The sequence below is a fragment of the Triturus cristatus genome, chromosome 3_1 (genome assembly GCF_964204655.1).
Source record: "Triturus cristatus chromosome 3_1, aTriCri1.1, whole genome shotgun sequence".
Classification (NCBI taxonomy): domain Eukaryota; kingdom Metazoa; phylum Chordata; class Amphibia; order Caudata; family Salamandridae; genus Triturus; species Triturus cristatus.
In genome coordinates this window covers 399481639-399501704 of record NC_140583.1, presented here as the reverse complement: position 1 = coordinate 399501704, position 20066 = coordinate 399481639, and the positions used below count along the sequence as shown (strand labels likewise).

Below are 20066 nucleotides of genomic sequence, written 5' to 3'. Positions count from 1 at the left end.
TTCCATTCAGTTTACACTCCGCCTATAAAATAAGCGCACCTACACAGCTTTTAGTTTGCAGCCGGACGCTTCCTACATAAATCATTCAAACATACACTCTACCAACCGTGACGCAAGCCCTGGGTGGCAATAGTCTGGACTGGGAAGCGTTTCTGTACCACAATAGTGTCTCGAAGGAGTGGCACGTGGTGCGGTCGTACGGTTTAAGGACTAATACACCCTTCGCGGCAGCCACCTCTGTTTCTCCACCCCCGCTTGTTGTTTGTCCTGATTTCAGACGATTGACCACGCAAAGAAGAAAGCGAGCCCACTCTGACGACTTTTCATCTGAAAAGAGCGAGTTCCGCTTAAAGAAGAATGGAAAAGTGATCAAATCCGTTAAGCCTCAAGGACCGACAGTTGCCAGGATACTGAGCACGCGCTCCTGACATGCCCGGATGAGTCACTCCCAGGAAGGGCTTAATGGGGCTCAAGGCAAACACTGCCCACCTGTGCGCTCGCGCCACATGACGTGTCGGCCATTACTGCGCTCTAAAAATAAAGGCAGGGCCTTTCCCGGACACAATGGCTGCATACATACGCACAGCATGCTTGTTTTCTGGAACATTCTGCTTTGTCAACAACAAACATGATTTTTTTTAATTGTTATTTTTAGTTCCAGTAACACAAACTAGAGGGGCAGGCAAGGATATCAAAATACTGCATCTTCATCATTTTCTCACAACAATTTAGTTTTGGCATCATTAGTCAGCCGCAGCAAGCATATTACACCACTACTGTAAAAAACTTATCAGGAAAATATATACACTACCATACATGAATAAGCATTGGAAAGGCAATTGGTCTTACCTCTAAAAGGCAAAATGTCGACCTATTTGCTTTGCCAATGCTTGTTTATTTTTACTTTAGCATTCACAATGGATACAAGTTTTAGAACAGTGAAGTAAAAATAAAGTGTGCAAAAGATTGAAGTGAGTGGCTTGGCAGCACCATGCAGCTGCCAGGCACTAAAAAACTCCTTTAAAGAATTAGAACAGGACGAGAAGGCAAAGGGAGCAATAAACGAGCTGGGGGTGGCAAAAAAGTGTGTGGAACTAATTTATGGTGTTTTTATCTGGAAATGCCATGGGATTACACCAATGTTGATGGACAGTTTTCTTAGCCAGTTCTTGAAAGGTGGCTGAACCGCAGTAGCCAATAGTTGAAAGGGGATGTTCACAACCCCTATTTTGTGTATATACTTGTTTGTATGTGTTGTGGTGCCTGTTGTGTGATGGCAGTAGCTCTCATCAGTGACAAAAGATTTCTGTAGGCGAGATCTAAAAAATGGAACCTCAGAGTTTTGTGATCTTATAATACAATCAATCAATGGCTTGTAAAGCACAACTACTCACCCGTAAGGGTCTCAAGGCGCTGGGGGTGGGGGGTGGAGAGCTGCTGATCCGTCAAAGGTGCTGTGGTTCAGTCAAAGAGCCAGGTCTTGAGGTCTTTCCTGAATTGAGGCAGCGACGGTGCTTGCCTGTGGTGGAGAGGCAGGGTGTTCTGGGTCTTTGCTGCTAGGTAGGCTACTCATGGTGAGCGAGGTTCCTGGAGGATGCTGAGGTTCCGCACGTGGTCTGTGGGTGAGGTTTCAAGTCCTGCGGGCTAACTGGAGTAATCCCAGGTGGATGGGGTGGAGCCCATGATGAGGAATACGGTCTTCTCTGAGTTGAGCTTGAGGTAGTTCTTCATCCAGGTGGTGACCGCCTTCGTCCCATCCGGAAAGTTGTTCTTGGCGACTGTGGGTTAGTTGGTGAGGGAGAGAATCAACTGGGTGTAGTAAGCGTAAGAGACAATGTTGAGTCGTGGTTCCTGATGATGGCTGCGAGCTGGGCCATGTAGATGTTGAAAAGCATGGTGCTCAGGGAGGAGCCTTGAGGCACTCCATAGCTGGTCTTTCTGGGTTCCAAAAGGAACTGAGGTAGTCTGACTCTGTGTTTGGCCGGTGAGGAAGGAGCGGATCCATTCCAGGGCTTGGTCACGGATGCCGGTGTCATGGAGTTTTGTGTATAGGGTGCGGTGAGACAAAGTATACAAGGCAGCCGAGAGGTCCAGGAGGATGAGAGCTGCAGTTTTTGCCTTGGTTGAGGAGGGCACAGACATCATCTGTAGCGGTGAGGAGGGCCGTCTCGGTGCAGTGGTTGCTTCGGAAGCCGGATTGGGAGAGGTCCAGGATGTGGTTCGCTTTAATGAGCTTGAAAAGTTTGACATTGATGACCTTCTCCATGACCTTGGCTGGGAAGGGGAGAAGAGAGATGGTTCTGAAGTTCTTGAAATTTCAGGAAGTATATCCACTTAATGCAGGAGGATTAGACAATGAGAAATGAAAGAGGAATATCGCTCCCAAGTTGGTGAAATTACCACTTTGCGAAAAAGAAATCGTGATTTGAATGGGACCTGTGGAAAACAATAGAGGAAAAGAGCACACTTCACCTATACACATACAAGAAATGGTTACAGACTACATAGGGCAGACAGTGGATACTAGACCCCAGCCATGGTAGTGGAGCTAATTTGCCACTGGTGACTGTGGCTCTGCAAATAGGGCCTAGTACACCATTTTGCACTTGACTCTCCCGGTAGCGAGGGTAGGCAGTATAAGGCAGCTCAGGGAGGTAGTGTAGAGCATAGAGACTTAGAACTTAAACAATCACACAATAGATGCAATAATGTAATACCCAGCCCAATGCTTGTCTTTTCTTGAAAAAGATAAGTGTTTTAATCAGAATAGAACTTAAAACGGTCCACATGGAGTAAGTAACTCTACAGTTATGCACTACAGGGACAAAAGGGGTCTCTACAGTGTGAAAACAGTAAAGTAATCATAATTAAAGCCCAGGTCCATGCTTATTATGCTGTAGAGTAGCAGCTTCCCTGAGTTATGTGACTTGTAGGTCAGCGCATAGTAAATGCCTAGTCAGTCCTTGTGTGGGAGTAGCAACGTCTAATAAATTGCCCCATGACAACTTTGTTAGCCAAAAATTCACAGTCAGAGTCTCTCTGATATCTGGAATTACCTGATGTGGTGCACACTCAGGATTACTAAACATTGGTGCGTGGTGAATGGGACACAGGTGAGCTGTAAGGCTCATCAGAGCTCGTTTGTCAAACCCTTCTCTATGTGGCCAGCCAGCTGGCATTGCAGCAACTCCACGGAGCCACTTCCAGCAGTTTGCACCAGTGGTCGTGGTGGAAGGATCTTCCTCCTTTAGTCTAGGGTACTGTTGTAACTGATGAAGTGCAACAACTGCAAAGTCCGCCCTGGTCATCTGCATCTCTCTCCATGGTGGTCTCCAAATTGACCTGTCTTTACTTTGCAGTTGAAACAGGAGATTAACACTCCTCCTATTTCAGACTTGAATCAGCAGTCGGGCAGATAGACTTGGGGAAGTTGGGCACTTCACAAATATCCTCAGCACTATCTCACAATTCTTATGCTCCCTCTGGCTCACACAAGGCTCGGGAATTGGGTACTCCTCCAGTGGCAAACAGACTTCTGGGATCATTGGAAAAATCACTGGCTGGCACACAGCTTCTTCCAGCAATGCTTACAGAAACCGGGCGCTATTTTCTTCCCTTTGGGAGCCTGGCTATCAGTGGTACCCACAACATGAGCACAGTGAGCGTGAAGTTCTACACTTGGCGCTCACCATCCTTCTAGGATGGGCCGCTCAAAGGAAGACAAAGGGTCCAGGCTCACCCCAGAATCCTCTCTTTCACAAATAACTATTTCTGCCTACTCATCCCCATTCCTCTACCATTAACCAAATAACAGTGATCAGGAAGGACTAATTAGCAACCCCTGACCAATAAAGCCACATAGAATATTTTAAAGTTAGTCCTGTCTGCATTTCTCCACAATTCTGTGACTCGTGCTACACCCTCCTTCTCAGAAATGCAGACAATACACTTCCACATTCTCCATCTTGTGACATCTTGGACGAGGATCAATCCAAGATCCCACTGGTAATAGCACACATTGACAGTTGCAGACGACATATAGTCCTGCTATCATTCATATACATGCACTTGACATTCACACAGGTATGCCGGTCCAGGGTCAGATCACGCCATATGAGTGGAATTTTACCTGAGCGGGTCTTTATGTATTGCAGTCATATAATTTAATAGGTAAAAAGGCCTATTCATCTACTGGTCACTAAAAGCACGGTGTGCTGCCACCACTACTATCTGTAACATTGACAGGGACAGAGAAGGTACTTTCCTGTCCTGCTAAGGACACGCTTTTAGGTCTCCACCTTGACGTCACAGCCATCTCTGGGCCTCAATGTCACTATCAAACCTGAGAATGCAACGCACAAGCAGGATTTTGTGTGTGTGAAAAATAGTCAGGATATCAGATTCACTTTCAGTAGGGCCACTCAGGGCAAAGTTCACATATTTTACAATGAAAGGGAATTATCCCTTTCCAACAACTTGTGAAGCATTTTTGCAGTTTGTTGCAAATCTACTCCAGAATAATATAACCTCTAGTTTAACGAAAATGTAGCCCATGCAGAGATTGTGTGCAGCTGGCTAGTCACTGTTTATATCTGCATTGCCTGGGAGCTCTTTTGATGCAGATTACCAAAAGTACAATGGTGCTGATTTTAGCCATGGGCTGGTTATGCCTGCATTCGACTCTGTGACTATCTTGCAAGTAGGTGTTCTTATTAGGCAACTGAATGGCTAAGTTGTCCTAAAGCAAATGCATATAACACGACATGAACTTGAAACAAGTTATGGCTAAATGTGGGGTGAGGTTTCACGAGACCGCGTTCATTTAGTGCGCGTGCTACAGGTGTAGTCATTCAGTCACTTAGTCCAAAGAAGCCAGGGGAGGGTGTCCCTGGGAGAGCCAAGGCCTACAACTGGCAGGAGAAGAAGCGAGTGACTTTGTGAGCTAGCTCTCATCTGTGTTGACCTTCATGCAGCCATGTACACTGATTACAGCACAGTGAAGGTTTGAAGACAACCAGTCACCAAAACTTTAAACCTAATATGTTCAAAACAAAGGGCAGCGGCTCCAACCCTGCCATCATCAATGTCTTTAGTTATTTGAGGATGAGGTCTTACCGTCCGGTTTCACTTCTGCCTCCGAATGAGCTTCCCATCAGAACCATTGAAGCATCACTTCAGTGGGTTAAAGAGAAATTAGAGAAAGAATTTAGAGTTGGTCAGTAGGTAAAGCCAATATCTGAGTGCGCATAAATCAACATGAAATCAAGAAACGCTCCATTGGCTGCTCCCACTCTGGGCATCACTAACACCGCGCACCGCAGGAGGATTTCACGTCTCAAGGCTTTATGAATTATTCATCATGTGGATGGCTCTTGAGATTGAAAAATGCATCAGGCGTCACAGCGGATCACACGCTGGTACCCACCGAACACTCAGACTCCGTCACCGCCGCTCCTTCCATCACGGGCTTCACTCTGACTCTGCGGAAGCCATCTTCAATATGTGTTTGTTTCATTTTCTCATTTTCTTGCCTGATTAACTTGTAGAGTTCTTTTATTTCAAACATACCTCTCTGCTTTTCAATGTAATCCTTTACAGGCGGTACCAACACAGTTCTTTCTTGGAGAAAACATCCCAGTTCACCTACAACTGTTTGAAAGTGATAGGGAGGTGTGTTCGCGCGGGCTTGCATGTAACAGTATATCATGTGATATCATGTCATGTGATAAGGTTAAATAACCAAGCGGTACAGGGCAGAACCTAAACCCTGTTTGCTATATCTTTTCACAGGACACATTTTGTTGGAGGAATTTATTATTCTCAAGTTATTCAGCCAAGTTAAGGCTCCAAATCCCGAGCCATATAAACATATTTGAGAATAAGTAGTGGCAAAGCCAAAAGGTCTGGGTGTCTGGGTTGTATGCATCATTAGCATAACGCGCAGGAGGCAGCCAGCAAGAGTGGGCAGGAAGGGCTAAAGTTGTAAAGTAGTACCTCATACAGTTGATTACAAGCATTCAAATGGTGGCAGAAGGATACAGTAAAATGGACAATAGCATTAGGTGAGAGATAAATATTCTTTTTTTATTTATTTTTTAAAATTTTATTTTGAAATTTTAAGACAAAAAAAACATACAGCTGTAGTTCAAGGAGCGACATTTCGTATACGTATCAACATGGGCGATACATAGTAGGCTGGACAGAGACATAAATATCACAGTCCTTGCAGGGGTGACCTGGACAGCAACACAGACCCAGTGTAAAGTAGTATCTATAAATCGGAACCAAAGAGGCTTTTGCAGGGGGTACCGACCCTTGGGGGGGGGGGGGGGGGGGAAAGGACCTCCCACTCCATACTCCTCACATCAACACACTCCCACGCCAGGCCGAATGGAGTCCCACAACCGAAGCGCAAACAGTGCCAGCCCACCCCGGAAACATCCCCGGGCAGCCACCCTCCAGGCGACATAGTTCCCCAGCACGTGCTCACTCAGCAGCCCGACAGTCATCCGGGGCCGTCGTCCCAGCAAGGAGATAACATTGTAGTGGGGCCCATATATCAGCGGGCCGCGACGTGGGCCGCATAAGCTCAGAGTACGTATGGATCTGATCTTGACAATAAACAAGATCTCGCATCCAGTCCTTGAATTTTGGGGCCCTGCCCCTGCCCCAGCGACACGCCACTCTCCTTTTCGCAAGCAGAAAGGCAAGTGCAATGAATTTGCGGTGCGCCGCCTGTATAGGCTCTACATAGCCCAGCAGGGCCAGGAGAGGGGAGGGCAGCAATACTGTGTTGATCATCTTTGAGAGCGCTTCAAACACCTGGCACCAATAGCGGTGAACTGCATCACACGCCCACGCCAGGTGAAGGAAGTCCGCACCTGGAGCCCGGCATCTGTCGCATCTATCATCCTCACGAAGCTGGTATCTGTGAAGTCTGGCCGGCGTGTAATAGAGCCTATGAAGGTATTTGTAATGTATAATCCTAAGGCGGCTACTGGAGTAGACGCGGCCGGTCTGCATCAGGCAGAATTGCCACTGTTTATCCGTCAACGGGGCCTGCAGCTCGCAGTCCCATTTATCCCTGGCCGCCAACTGCGGCGCTTGTGTGGAGGAGTGGACCGATCGGTAAATTTTGGAGATGAGCTTAGCTGGAGAGTCCTCACTCAGTATACGATGCAGCGGAGCCAGATGCGGGGGTTCCCGTGGGAAGCAGGGCATGAGGGCTCTCAGCCCCTGCCGCAGGCGGAGGTATAGAAAAACATCGAGGGGAGTAGGCTGGATGGTGGCATACATGTGCTCCATGGACCGGAATGTGCTGTTGTGGTACAGGTCACCCCACGTCTTCACGTGGATAGCGTGAAGTAGTTTCCGGAAGCCCGTCTCCTGCAGCAGGGGCATGCTTGGGTGGTAAACCAGAGGCAGGTGCGGTGCGTACACCATGTCCAGCCCTAGGGTGGCAGCCAATCTAGTCCACGCAGTCACAGTACTGATCAATGTTGTGGGCGTCCTATCTCTGCCTGTCACTGGGATGTACAACGCACCTTCTATGGGAATGGGGTGTGCCAGCCAGTGTTCAGCCGCTAGCTGCGGCATATATCGAGGCTGCCGCATCCAAAAGTAGGCATAGTGCGCCTGGGCTGCCTGATAATAGAGCTCAAAGTTGGGGATGCCGAAACCTCCCTGATCAAAGGGCTTAATCAGGATTTCCCACTGGAGCCGAGGTGCCTTGCCGCCCCAGACTAATCTGATAAGTTCCGAGCGGAGTTGTCGAAAGAAAAAGGCACCGGGATAAAAGGGAATATTCAAAAAAAGGTACAGCAGCTGTGGCAAGATTACCATCTTAATCAATGAGGCCCTGCCAGCCATTGAGAGAGGTAAAGTAATCCATCGAGTGATGGAATCCGTAATACGGGACAGTGCCGTCCCATAGTTAGCCCGCATGAGTTCATCTCTGTTTTTTTCCACACGGATGCCCAGATATTTAAAGTCCCCCTCACACCAGGCAAGGGGGAAATCAGGCACAAATCGCCCAGTGGAGGCCGTCAGGGGAAACAAACAAGACTTGCTCCAGTTGATCTGGATACCAGAAATCATGCCAAACCGGATGAATTCCCGGAGGATCGGGTTTAGATTTTCCTTCGGGTCTCGCACGTAGAGGGTGATATCGTCGGCATACATGGATATCAGTATCTGCCTCTGGAAGCACTTTAACGCTTTGTCCCGATGGTGTTGCCGCAGTTTGGCCGCCAAAGGCTCCATGGCCAGAGCAAATAATAGGGGCGAAAGGGGGCAACCTTGTCTGGTACCCCTGGTGATAGGGAAGGCAGGAGACACCCGACCATTCACTAACACTCTGGCCATAGGGGCGGTATATAATAACTTAATCCACGAGATAAATACGGTCGGGAATCCCATGCGCCCCAAAACTTGGAACAGATAATCCCATTCGAGGGAGTCAAAGGCTTTCGTGGCGTCTAGGAACACGGCGGCCATGGGCAGATCTTCATGTACCGAGTTAAGGATTGAAAAGAAAGTGCGCAGATTATGGGACGTAGCCCTACCCGGCACAAAGCCGGCCTGTCGGGCAGTATCAGGTTGGGGAGTAACAGCTTGATGCGATTGGCGATGAGCTTGGTTAAAATTTTCACATCACAATTAAGGAGGGAGAGAGGCCGGTAAGAGTCGCAGTCACCGGCCTCCTTCCCCGGTTTGAGGAGCGATGTGATGAGGGCCATGCGCATCGATGGGGGAAGATGACCCACCTCCAACGCATCCTCGTAGACTTCTCTCAGCACCGGGGCCATTAAGTCAATATAAGTTTTGTAAAAGTCAATGGGTATCCCGTCTATTCCGGCGGTCTTGCCCGACCTCATCTGCATAATGGCCTCCCTCACCTCGTCTAGCTCAAAGGGGGAGCTAAGAAACTCCCTTTGCGTGTCGCTGAGCCACCCCATGGACACATCCTCGAGGTAGTCATGTAGTTGGAGCTCTCCAACCCTAGTTGACGCATATAGCACACTATAGTGGGCCACAAACGCGTTGAGGATATGCGCGGTATCACTGTAACGTGTGCCGTCCGCCCCGACAATCTCCATGATCGTAGTAGGCGGTCGTGCGAGCCTCATTGTCGCAGCCAGGGCTTTCCCTGGCCTCTCGCCCTCACCGTAACTCCGGGCAACCCAGTACTTGCCTCGAAAGTTTGCCTCCCGGACGGCCTCCGCAGTATATTCCGAGATTTTTTCCCTAATACTCGCCAACGTGGCATCATCAGGGCCGGCCGCCAGAGACGTCTCCAGCGTCTTAAGGTCAGCTTCCAAGGTGTGCAGGCGCGCCATAATACTCTTCAGGACCCCTGACCCCTTGGCAATGCACAGACCCCTCAGGGTCACTTTGAAAGCGTCCCAAATGGTCTCAACGTCCTGCAAGGAGTCCTTGTTACGCTTAAAGAAAGCCAAGCATTCCTCCCGGAGCTCCTCTTGAAAAAGGGTATCAAGGAGCATCATGGGCTGCAGCCGCCAGGCCGCCAGAGGAGGGCCGAGCTCCGCCGCCCGCAATGTGACCCGCACCGGCGCATGGTCCGAGAAAGTTCTCGGAAGGTGTCTCGCTCCAACCAGCGCCACATGAAAGTGTGGGGTCAGGAGGACATAGTCGAGCCTGGCCCAGGAACGCGCCTGCGCCATGAAGTGAGTACCCTCATGGCCGTCTGCGTGGAGGTGCCTCCATGCGTCAATCAGCCTGTGCTCCGCTATGAGTTCCAGAAGTGCCTCCCGGGACCGCGTATAATGATGCGAGGCCGGGTGGGACCTGTCCAACGTCGGGGCAAGCGTGACATTGAAATCTCCCCCCCATATGAGGTGCTGCGTACCCACACCGATTATATCCGCACCGAGGTCAACGAAGGAGGCAGGGTCGTCCACGTTGGGACCGTAGCAGCAGGCCAAAGTAACCATTCTATGTCCTAGTCTGCCCCACATCAGGCAGTATCGGCCCTGGACATCGCTTTTCGTACCCGCTAGCACGAAGGGGGTGTTCCTTTTAACTAATATGGCTACACCTCGAGAGTATGAGGAATAAGAAGAAAAAGCAGCGTACTTCGCCCATCTATTAGCAAAGGTAGGGGCAGCCCGCGACCGGAAGTGGGTCTCCTGAAGAAACGCAATGTGTATGGCGTGGCGATCTAAGTAGGACAGGATGTGTCAACGTTTTCTAGGGTCCCCCAGTCCTCTGACATTCCACGTGAGTACGTTCAGATCAGCGTCCCCCATAACCAGGTCAACACTAAACAGGCAGAAAGTGCATCGGCAAAGGGGCCTCTCTCAGTCATCCCACATCCGCCGCGCACACCATCTACTCTACACACCCCGCGACAAACCACCTTTGTTCCACAGTCTACGACATCGGCCAGGCCGAGGCAATATCCACCTCCAACAAGTGCGCACACTCCACGTCCCACCGGGGGACCTTTACGCAACCGCACAGCAAGAGCTTGAGACATTCTCTTGAACGACAACATCCTGAACACAGCTGCATCAAACAGAACAACAACATTAAGAAACCTCCCCGGACTCCCACCCACCCAGGCTGTCTGCACCAGCATAAACCCCGCACCAAGCTCAATTGCCGAGCCAATGGGAGAAGCGAAGCCCTTAATCCTACAGAGCTTTGAACTGGGACCCCACCCTATCGCCCCCAAACCAGTCCTACAACGCCCCAGAGCTAAGGAATTCCGCAGAGCCCCGGGCCCCACCACACCACCCCCCACCCACTGAAGCAACCCCAACTCGCCAGAAATGTCTACCCACCCCCCACCCATCAGTGCCATCAGAAAGCTCAACAGGAGCAACACAGTCATTGAAATCAATGGGGTACACCCTACGGGGGTCATCCAGAGGGCACACAGATCCACCCTTTACTGCCCATATCCCACCATAGTCATAGAGGGAAGGGGGAAGGGTGGTGCCTGGCATACATTACCGATCCCCGACCGGCACACGACCAGCACAGCTCGATCAGTCTTGACGCCGCCCATCAAGAGGGCCTGCAGTGGCGGGCAACCAGGGAAACACAGAGAAGCAGCACATTGTTGTAAGGGAATGATCCTGGTTACCCACAGGCTAGCAGTCAATGTCCGTTCTCTTGGGCCGCATCCTCCTCATCAGGTCGTTCGTTTCGCATCCTCCGCAGGGATTTCAAAAAGTCCTCCACCTGCTGCGGGTTCGTGAAGAAATGTTGCTTCGCTTGATGGGTGACCCGCAGCTTCGCCGGATAAAGCAACGCATAGTCGATTTGGAGAGCTCGCAGCTTTTTCTTAACATCAACGAATTTACGACGCTGTTCCTGAACAACAGGCGTGAAGTCTGGGAAGACGGTGAAGCTGACACCTTCGCATGAAGTGGTTCTGGTTCAGACGCGCAGCCCGCAGCGCAGCATCTTGGTCGCGGTAGTTTAGGAGCGGTCGCGGTCCGAGTGAGCGGTGCGCCCTCTCCACGATGAACTGTTTAGAGAAGGCTTCCGAGCCAATGGAGGCAATGAGAATCTTTTCCACGTATTCCTCCATGCGCCCTGTATTGGTGGACTCTGGCACACCTACCACGCGAATATTATTACGCCGGCTGCGGGCCTCCAACTCCTCATTCTTAGCAGCTATAATCCGCAGGACATTGTCCATTTTTGTTAACTGCGTAGAGTGGGAAGCAGTCGCATCCTCGTTCTCCGAGATCCGCCGCTCGGCCTCAGTGAGGCGCTCTTCATGGGCATCGATTTTCTGTGCGAATGCATCCATACGTGACGAAAGACGGTCCACCTTATCCACAACGGTGGCAAATCCCTGCCTCATCTCCCGGATCATCTGTTGCATATCCATTGGCGGCGAGGCCGCATCCACGCCGGGCCCCGGGGGGGCCCGTGCGTCTCCAGCTTCCTGCACACTCTGCAGCCCAGCTTTTGCAGCCGGGGCAGCAAAGGACAGCTTCGACTGTTTATTATCCTGCTTGCCCATCGCGGGCTCGTTGTAGGGGGCCGCACCACACCCCAGAGGAGCGGGCAGTTCGGCCCCCGTCGGTACCGGAGCAGACGACGGGTCCGCCCGGCAGCGCAGGGGCAGTCCAGGAAGGGAGCTTCTTGCCAGTCCACACCCTCACAAGGGCAGATCCGGTCCACGCTTCGTTGCGGACCTCGGCCGCCTACACGCAAGGAGGAGGCAATCCCACGACGATTCACCCCCCCGCCAGGAATTCCAGCAGGCTAACAGCAGGGGGGCCCCAGGCAAAAGCAAGGAACTGCGTGGGGGGTGGTAGGAGCAATCCCCAGGGGGTCTCAGCAGCGGTGGAGTCCCGGTCAGTGCAGCACTAGAGCACCGCAACGCATCTCGCCTCAGTCCCAGTCCCGCCGAAATCGCTGCCCAGCGCCACCCCAGCCAGGTCTCAGGGCCCCGCCGCAGCGTGTTTAGCAGTAGGGCCACCCACCTGCCAGGGGGGCACAGATTCGCGGGCAGCGAGGGGTCCGAAGCACCTCCGGCGGCGAATCATCCAGGGCCCGGGGGGGGGGGGGCAGCTCACCCCCCACGCCACGCAGAGAGACCCCTCCGGCCCCCAGCACAGTCCATCCACAGGGCACAGGATCCAAAACTCGTCAGGAGCGCCTCCGCCCCTCGCCGCCTCCTTCACACAGGCCGCCTCCTCGCTCCCCGCTCCGGCGATCGCCGCGACGGCAAGGGACAGGCCGGGGCCTACCCGCCTCGCGGCCAGCACCGGGATCGCGTAGTTCTAGATCCCGGCCGCCGCCACCACCACGCAGCAGCTGTTGTCCTGGTGTAACTTGCGGCGCCTCTCGCTAAGTCCCCGAGAGTCTCTCGGCTCCCAAATTCCTGTCGGAGCCGCAGGGGAACAGCAGCTACCTGTACATCTGGTCGCGGTCCGGCAGGCGATCAGTTACTGAGGATAATTGCAGGATATTTAGTCCAGGCGGCAGGAGCCTCACGCGAGTGCGGCCATACTGCGTGCGCGCCCTCTAGCGCCCCCGTGAGAGATAAATATTCCATTGGCCTGAGGCAAGACATGATTGACAAAGTGTCAAGCCAGTGGCTCAAATACTGTAGTCAAGGAAAGCCAGTGGTTGCCGAGGGAAACCAAAGGTCCACTCTGTGTGCTGTAGGTCTGTTTGACAGCTGTGCTGTAAAACCCAGACCTAAAATGTTTTTTTATGGCACAGACCAGATGAATTATAAAGGCATGTAAGCAGACTCGTTCAGGCAGCTATCGCTGAACATCCTGCCACATTTACTACTGCAAGGTGGTAATCAAGAGTAACGCGACATCAATTGAACTTCAGGAAATGTCGCTCAAGTCGGTGCTTTGGCGGCGATGTTCACAGCCTGCAGCTAAGCCGTGTCCATGGAGGCATCTCCCACCAAGCCTTTTGAACTTAGGTGGGTAGGTCTCTAATACGCAGCGGGATGTAGACCTTTGTTGTCACGCCTTGTTGGTAAGGCCTCATGTAGCGCCTTGTGTCCAGTTTGGATGCTCTGGATGTCACTTCTGCAGAAATGTATATTCAGAGTGAAGAAGTTTCAGAGACTGCCATCGAGATACATCACAAGCCTTTTAAGAAAATACTCTGGAATTAAAACATTTGTGGCTAGGTTGGAAACATTCTAGCCTATTAATGGAGTAGCACAAGACAAGAGGCAGGACATTTCAGCTAATGAGGATAACAAGACAATCTCAGTATCTGCCGAAGAGGATAGGGTTCCTGATCTACAGACTACATTTTCCTCTTAGCAGTGGTCAGCAATTTCGATTCAGATACGTTTTTTGCAGAATCTCTTCTGTTCTTCGAGTGGGGGTAGATTGGCTCACGTTTATGGCCAGCAGTTACCCTCATTTCATTTATTGTTTGTAAAGCACTTGTGGACGCAACAGAGCATCTCGGTGCTGAGGGTAAAAAAAAGAAGGAAAAAAACCAGACAGGGATAAACTGGAATTAGTAGAACAGCTACGTTTTAAGAGTCATCCTAACTGTAAGATGTTCCTGCATGATGCAAATGTGTAAAGGACGTTTGTTTCACCTGTTTGTACTTCAGAAGAAGTCCGTGACCCTACATATCACTTGATTAGTATTATATTTAACCCCAACTGGGCTCCTGTTTTCAACCTTCACGCTGACTAGCACTGTGATAGTAAACTGAATGAGCTTATGATCAGTGTAAATCAGAGGTCAAATTTCAGTTATTAAATCCAACCTAAATGGGGTGAAGACTGATGTGGTATTTACAGGTTTGCAGAGAGGGTACTCCCCCACAAACATGGTGGAGTTCCATGTCTGCCAAACTGACATTACGCTCACTCTGTTTAAAGTTGGGAAAAGCCTCATGGTTCCACTGGCAGAGGCCCAACTGGCTCTTCCGTGGGTATACTTTGTTTTCTGTTCAGCATTGCCACATCAATCCAGGCCGTCGCCTAAAAAATACTCCCATACTCAGGTGTGGCTCCTCCACTAGGGCGGAGGAGCGTTGCCCCACTACTTTCTCTCAGTGCGAGAAAGCCAAAACATAAAATGGTAATAACTCAAAGTTATTACCATGTTATGTTTTCTTTGTGCATTGTGGGCGCATGGGTGGGCGGGGATGCTCTGCTCTTTGAGCAGGGCAGGGGAAGAGTGGTTTGTTCACTCCTGAGCAGTGGTGTAACGAAAATTGAGGTGGCCCCCCTACAGGGTACGTTGAGGGGCCCCCTCTGGACTCAATCTGGAGCTTTCCAGACGAAGTGCGTTGCTGAGGGGGCCCCCCCCCGCACCGCAGGGGCTGCTGGGGCCTGTTACGCCCCTGCTCCTGAGTGCACAAAGACTGTTTGGTCAGCCCTGTGGGCCTGCCCAAACCAGTCATGCACACATTGCCCTTTCTTAATGCCGGCTGTATAGCAGCCTACATGGAGAACATGGCCACCCCATTAGCCCCTGGCTGGGCGGCGTCCCGACCAATCACAACGCTGCTTTCAGCGTTGTGATTGGCTTAGGGAAGGGTCCAGAGGGAGCCTAGCTGCTTACTTCCTGTTCTTTTTGAAAGCAGGAGCCGAGAAGATGCAGGACCCGGCGGAAAGGAAGGTACGTTTAATTTTTTAATTTGTTTTTATTTACCCATGACCCCCCCCCCGTGAATCCCCCTCCACCCATGACCCCTCACATTGTCCCCCCCCCCCCCGCCTGCGAGCAATGCTGGCCACGACTGCCCATACTCTTGGAGAAAACTCCCGGGTTGTTAGTTTTCTGTTTTTCAAATTCAAAATTGAAAACAAAAACGTTTTCTGAGCGGCTGCATGAAACATGATGGATGCTCAGCAAACTTCCAATGCCTTCGGAGACGCCACCATGACAACACAGAGATCTCTGCAGAGGGGAGGAGGAGAACTCTAACTATGGCCGGGAGCCTGTTATAACTCGATCCATGTCCAGAGGTAGACTATTTATGTGTGTGGGACTAAGACTAAATGACTTACTTCAAAACAATCAAGACTGTTCACAAAGTCCCCTGCTAAAGCATTGGAATGTTCATCCGTATGTAGATTGAACTCCCCAATCACTACAGCCTTTGCAGCTTTAAGATCAATCTAACCATTCATATAAAAGTATAAACAGACTTCCCACCTGAGTCCGGGTGTCTGTAACCCAAAACCAACCTGAGAGTGGCATCAGCAGAGATGTGGCACCAGCAGCCAAGTAGTTCAGGAAAGAAGGTGTCCCAGCTTGTGTCTTAAACAATTAAACTCTTCTTTGAATGTACATGCCAACTCCCCAAGAGAACCAAACTGCTCTCTACAGAGTAGGCTATTACCCTCCAAGATTGGGTTGAAGCGATCATGAAGCAGGGGCTCTGTCGCAAACAGCAAGTCCCAGCAATGGAAGTATACCAGGTGATGTATTTGCCATTGGTGTGTGCAAAGAGATTCAGCATGGACCACAGCACACAAGAGGACATCAAGTGGAACAGGTGAGGAACCACAACCAGCTTTCGGCCAACTGCGCCTTAGCACAACCTTTGAAGCATGGAGATATCAGAGCTCTTCTAATAAATGCACAAGGAGATAATGGTAGATATATGGTTGATAGTTCAAAGTCTGAATGTTTAGAAAAGTTCAGCAGTTTACTTGCTGTGTAATGTCGGGAAGGTAACTAAACACTTCGGGTTTCCAGCTGGCCAGTATCCTCTTTAGACCATGTAGCTTTAGCACGGATTGGTGCAGGTGGACTTGCATATGGTGCACCACCTGTACACATACTCGTACATGCATCTGCAGAGGATGCTGGTTAACGGAGACCTAATCAGATAGGAGGCTTACAGCCAGCAGATATACTTTTTAAGTACCAGTGGCCCTTACACCAGCATAATCACTTTAAAAGACTACAATGTGAAATGGCAGCCACTGGGTACCACATCCACCTTTGTACCATATGCATCAGTTTTGTTGGGTTTAGAAAAAGTGTTGCTAATTTCTACATTATAAACTTACCTGTGGTGTTGGTTATTCATTGTCTTGAAATGTGCAATCTTAAATGAATAATATTTCATATTATGGTTCCTCTAACCATTCGAAATACTCTTTTCTCCCCAGAAAACTTGGATGAAATGATAGCAAAACAGACGAAGGACAAACTGGGTAAAAGCTCAACGTATTCCAAGAATGAACTTCAAGCAGGTAGGACTCCCGATATTTCCTTACATGCTTAGAATCAGTTTAGTGATTTAAGCTTAAAGTGCCCCAAAAGATCAGTTAGGATTAAGGGGAGTCAGTGTAGTGTCTTCAATGATGTAGTGACCACGTGTTTTCTTTCCAAATATTACTCTGGTTGCAGTAGTCTGGATGACTTTGAGATGGGAATTTGGTATTCGGCGGAAAGGAATGAGCTTCCATAACAGAATCCTGCATTTACGGTTGTAAATTCTACTGCTGATTTATGAATTGGGGTGAAAGGGAGCAGGTGTAATAGAATATGGTTGATTTCTTAGCAGATGCTGTGCATAAGTCCAATCACAGCTCCAAGCTGGGGAGAGGATGTGGTCTCACGGCTAGACGGCCAACCTTGGAGCTGGGAAACCAATGTTGGAGCCTCGGGGTCGACTCCACATCCTGTGATTCTGGACAAATCACTTAATCTCCCCGTGCCTACCAAAAAAATGAATGTGTCCTTTTGTAACGTAACTGATGCTCATGTAAAACGCTCCAATACTTTCGGGTCAAGTTCATGCTATATAAATCTGCAAAAAAAAAAGATGGATTACTAAATTAAGGGTGACCGGCTTTTGGCTTGGGAGCCAGGGATGACACACCTCTCTGTGTGGGAGATGAAGTGAGGGACACGGAGGTCAGTGTGACATTTGGAGGGGAGGAAAAGTAGGTTTATATTTTGATCCATTGAGTTTGAGAAACCAGATGTACATCCAGCTATGGTTCAAAGCAGGATGGTGTCCAGAGTCTGGCAAACACCTTAACCACAGAACTGAAATTGTGAATGTGCGTTGATGTACTTGAGCGCATGACCAGTCATGCATAGGTGTTTGAGCCCTGCTTGAAAGCACGCAGCTTTTGATTCGCTATCTCATTAGAGAAGCTGCAGTGGTGGGTTCTTTCTTGGTTTATTCGTCTAGTTCTTGACAAGCTGATGGCAGCAATGGAAGCTAAGAGTCCTCTCTTCTGGCTCCCACATGTACTAATGAGGGAGAATTACCCTGAAGGATTGCCCCGGTTCTGTATTTTCTTCACCACATCCTGATGTCTTTCGTGGCATTCAGCGCCACACCCTCCACTACTACTACTCTGCTGATTACACGCAGCTAGCTGTACCTGAGCATCACCAGTCAACAAGACCTAGGAACCACAACACTAAAACTGATGACAACACCCACAGCTTTCTTGCTTTGCAGGTATGAATGCATTACAGCTTGATCTATTACTAGTCTTTATTTTTTCCTTTACCTCAGACAAGTCTTTATTTTTTCACAAACACAATTAGGATTTTTTCTTGTCATTGCAGACAGTTTTGGTCCCAAGTGACTCTAAACAACATTTACAATCTGGCCTGGATTTACATTGATGGTAAAAATTGAAAGATGTGTAAGCAGTTCATGAACCTTCCAGCCATAGTATTGTTTTCTCTTGCTCTATGTGGACTGAGGCACTGCATGTTTTTTAATCTTCTGGATGCAAAGGGTTAGGAAATTAGTAGAATTTTTAAAAGTTTATCTCTGAACTTTCGATCCTACTCTCTTGAAAATATTTTTCATTTAAAATTTCAGGAAGAATAAGCATATTCTTGCACTTTACCTCCCTTCCTGCACCAGTTTCAACGGGGTCATTCAGTGATTCGCCCTCCGTCATATATGTGCGGCTCACAAATTACCATGGATAAATCATTCTCTCACTTCAAAAATGGCTTGCAAAGCTACCAACATGTACAGTGCACAGACTGCACTATAATCCCCAGGAACGGATCTACATCAACTAAAATGCAGTTGCAAGATGAACTTCCACAATGAACACTGCAGACATGCAAACATACTGTGCCAGCGCCCTGTTGCATTGCAGTCCAAGAATGACATATAGGGCAGAACAAAGGTCTGGCTACATGGTATTTGTTCCATAGATTCTATGAAGCGAGTATAGTGGCTTAAACCACTCAGCAATAGGAACATTTTAACTACATTACAGTGAACTAGCTTATACCTTAGCACTTAACAGGGCATTTTGAGTCGTAGCTTCATACGAGAGGCCACATTCTCTTAGTCATGGAATTTCAATGACACTGTTCAATTTTGAGGCACTCCTTATGAAAGGCTTCAATGTAAATTTTCAAGTAAAGAAAACAGTGGCGGCTCGCAGAGGGAACGATGTGGGGCGGTGAAGGGTCTGGGTGGGGGCGTAGTGGAGCTGGACATAGGACGGCAAAGGTGAACGTAAATAAATAAATACCTGCTGTCATATATACTGATTTTACTAAAACTGTATGTTTATAATACTTACTTATAGGGCCTTACAGCAAACCATCTTCATCCATTGGTCTGATATTGTGTCATTCACATTTTTCTTCCATCCACTTCAGCAAACAGCATGGGGAAATGCTCCAGCCCACTTCAGTCATTGGCTACCTGGCTACCTTAATTGCTAGTGACAGCATCCTGCCCTTTTACACGGAACACATCCACACACAAAGTAGTTTCCTTCAGTGCCAGGGAGTACTATACCAGTGGGTGCTTTTTGAGACCAAACCAGTTTTTGCTCTTAGTCAATATTTAATTTAAGACTGACAAGGCCCAGCAGCTTTCCCAACAATACATTTTTGCAAAAATCAAGCATCAATAAAGCCAAGAGGTTGTCAGTCAATGCCAGACCTCGACAAAGCCAAGAGGCTGTCAGTCAATGCCAGACCTCAACAAAACCTAGAGGCTGTCAGTCAATAGCAGACCTCGACAAAGCCAAGAGGCAGTCAGTCAATGTCCGACCTATAGCCGTTCCCTGTGCTTGTTGTGCAATTAAAGCAATACGTATAGATAATGACAAATGTTAGTGTTCTTTATCTGCTAATTTGACTGCCTCTAAAAAAGAAAGGAAAAACTCTGGTACGAAACAAAAAAGTCCACTATGGCTTTGATCTGACCATTTTGATGCAAGAGAAGCAAGTACATGCTTTTTCACAGCACTACCTAGTTTCAGAACATTATTTACACACGTAAGTGGTCTAGTCTACATGGGGGGCAGAGTTTATATTTAAAATTAGCGATTGAATAGTTGCTTTAAACCACAAGTGCCCGATATTGTCACAATAACTAGATCTATGTCAGATTGTCACTGTAGCCATTGATAAATACACTCATGTTTTCAATTTAGATTCATTGTATATGAAGGGAAATATAAAATCCTATGGGTCCACTCACATGAACAAACATTGTGCACCGTTGCAATAAGCTCTACTGTGTGATACTAATTGAAATAACAAACTATTTGCAATTGGTTCAACATGTTGATGCTGGGTGGTATCCGGAATTGACATGAGAGACCTTTCTTTGACCCTAAAAC

General features: G+C 48.9%; 1 protein-coding gene across 1 annotated transcript in view; it reads left to right on the top strand.

Annotated features, from left to right (window-relative positions):
• SCG3 (secretogranin III) overlaps nucleotides 1–20066 on the top strand; it is a 243241-nt gene that overhangs the window by 167808 nt on the left and 55367 nt on the right. Inside the window, exon 9 of the mRNA XM_085644187.1 lies at nucleotides 16608–16691. Within this exon, the coding sequence (XP_085500313.1) occupies nucleotides 16608–16691 (84 nt within the window). The remainder of the gene's footprint in view (nucleotides 1–16607; nucleotides 16692–20066) is intronic.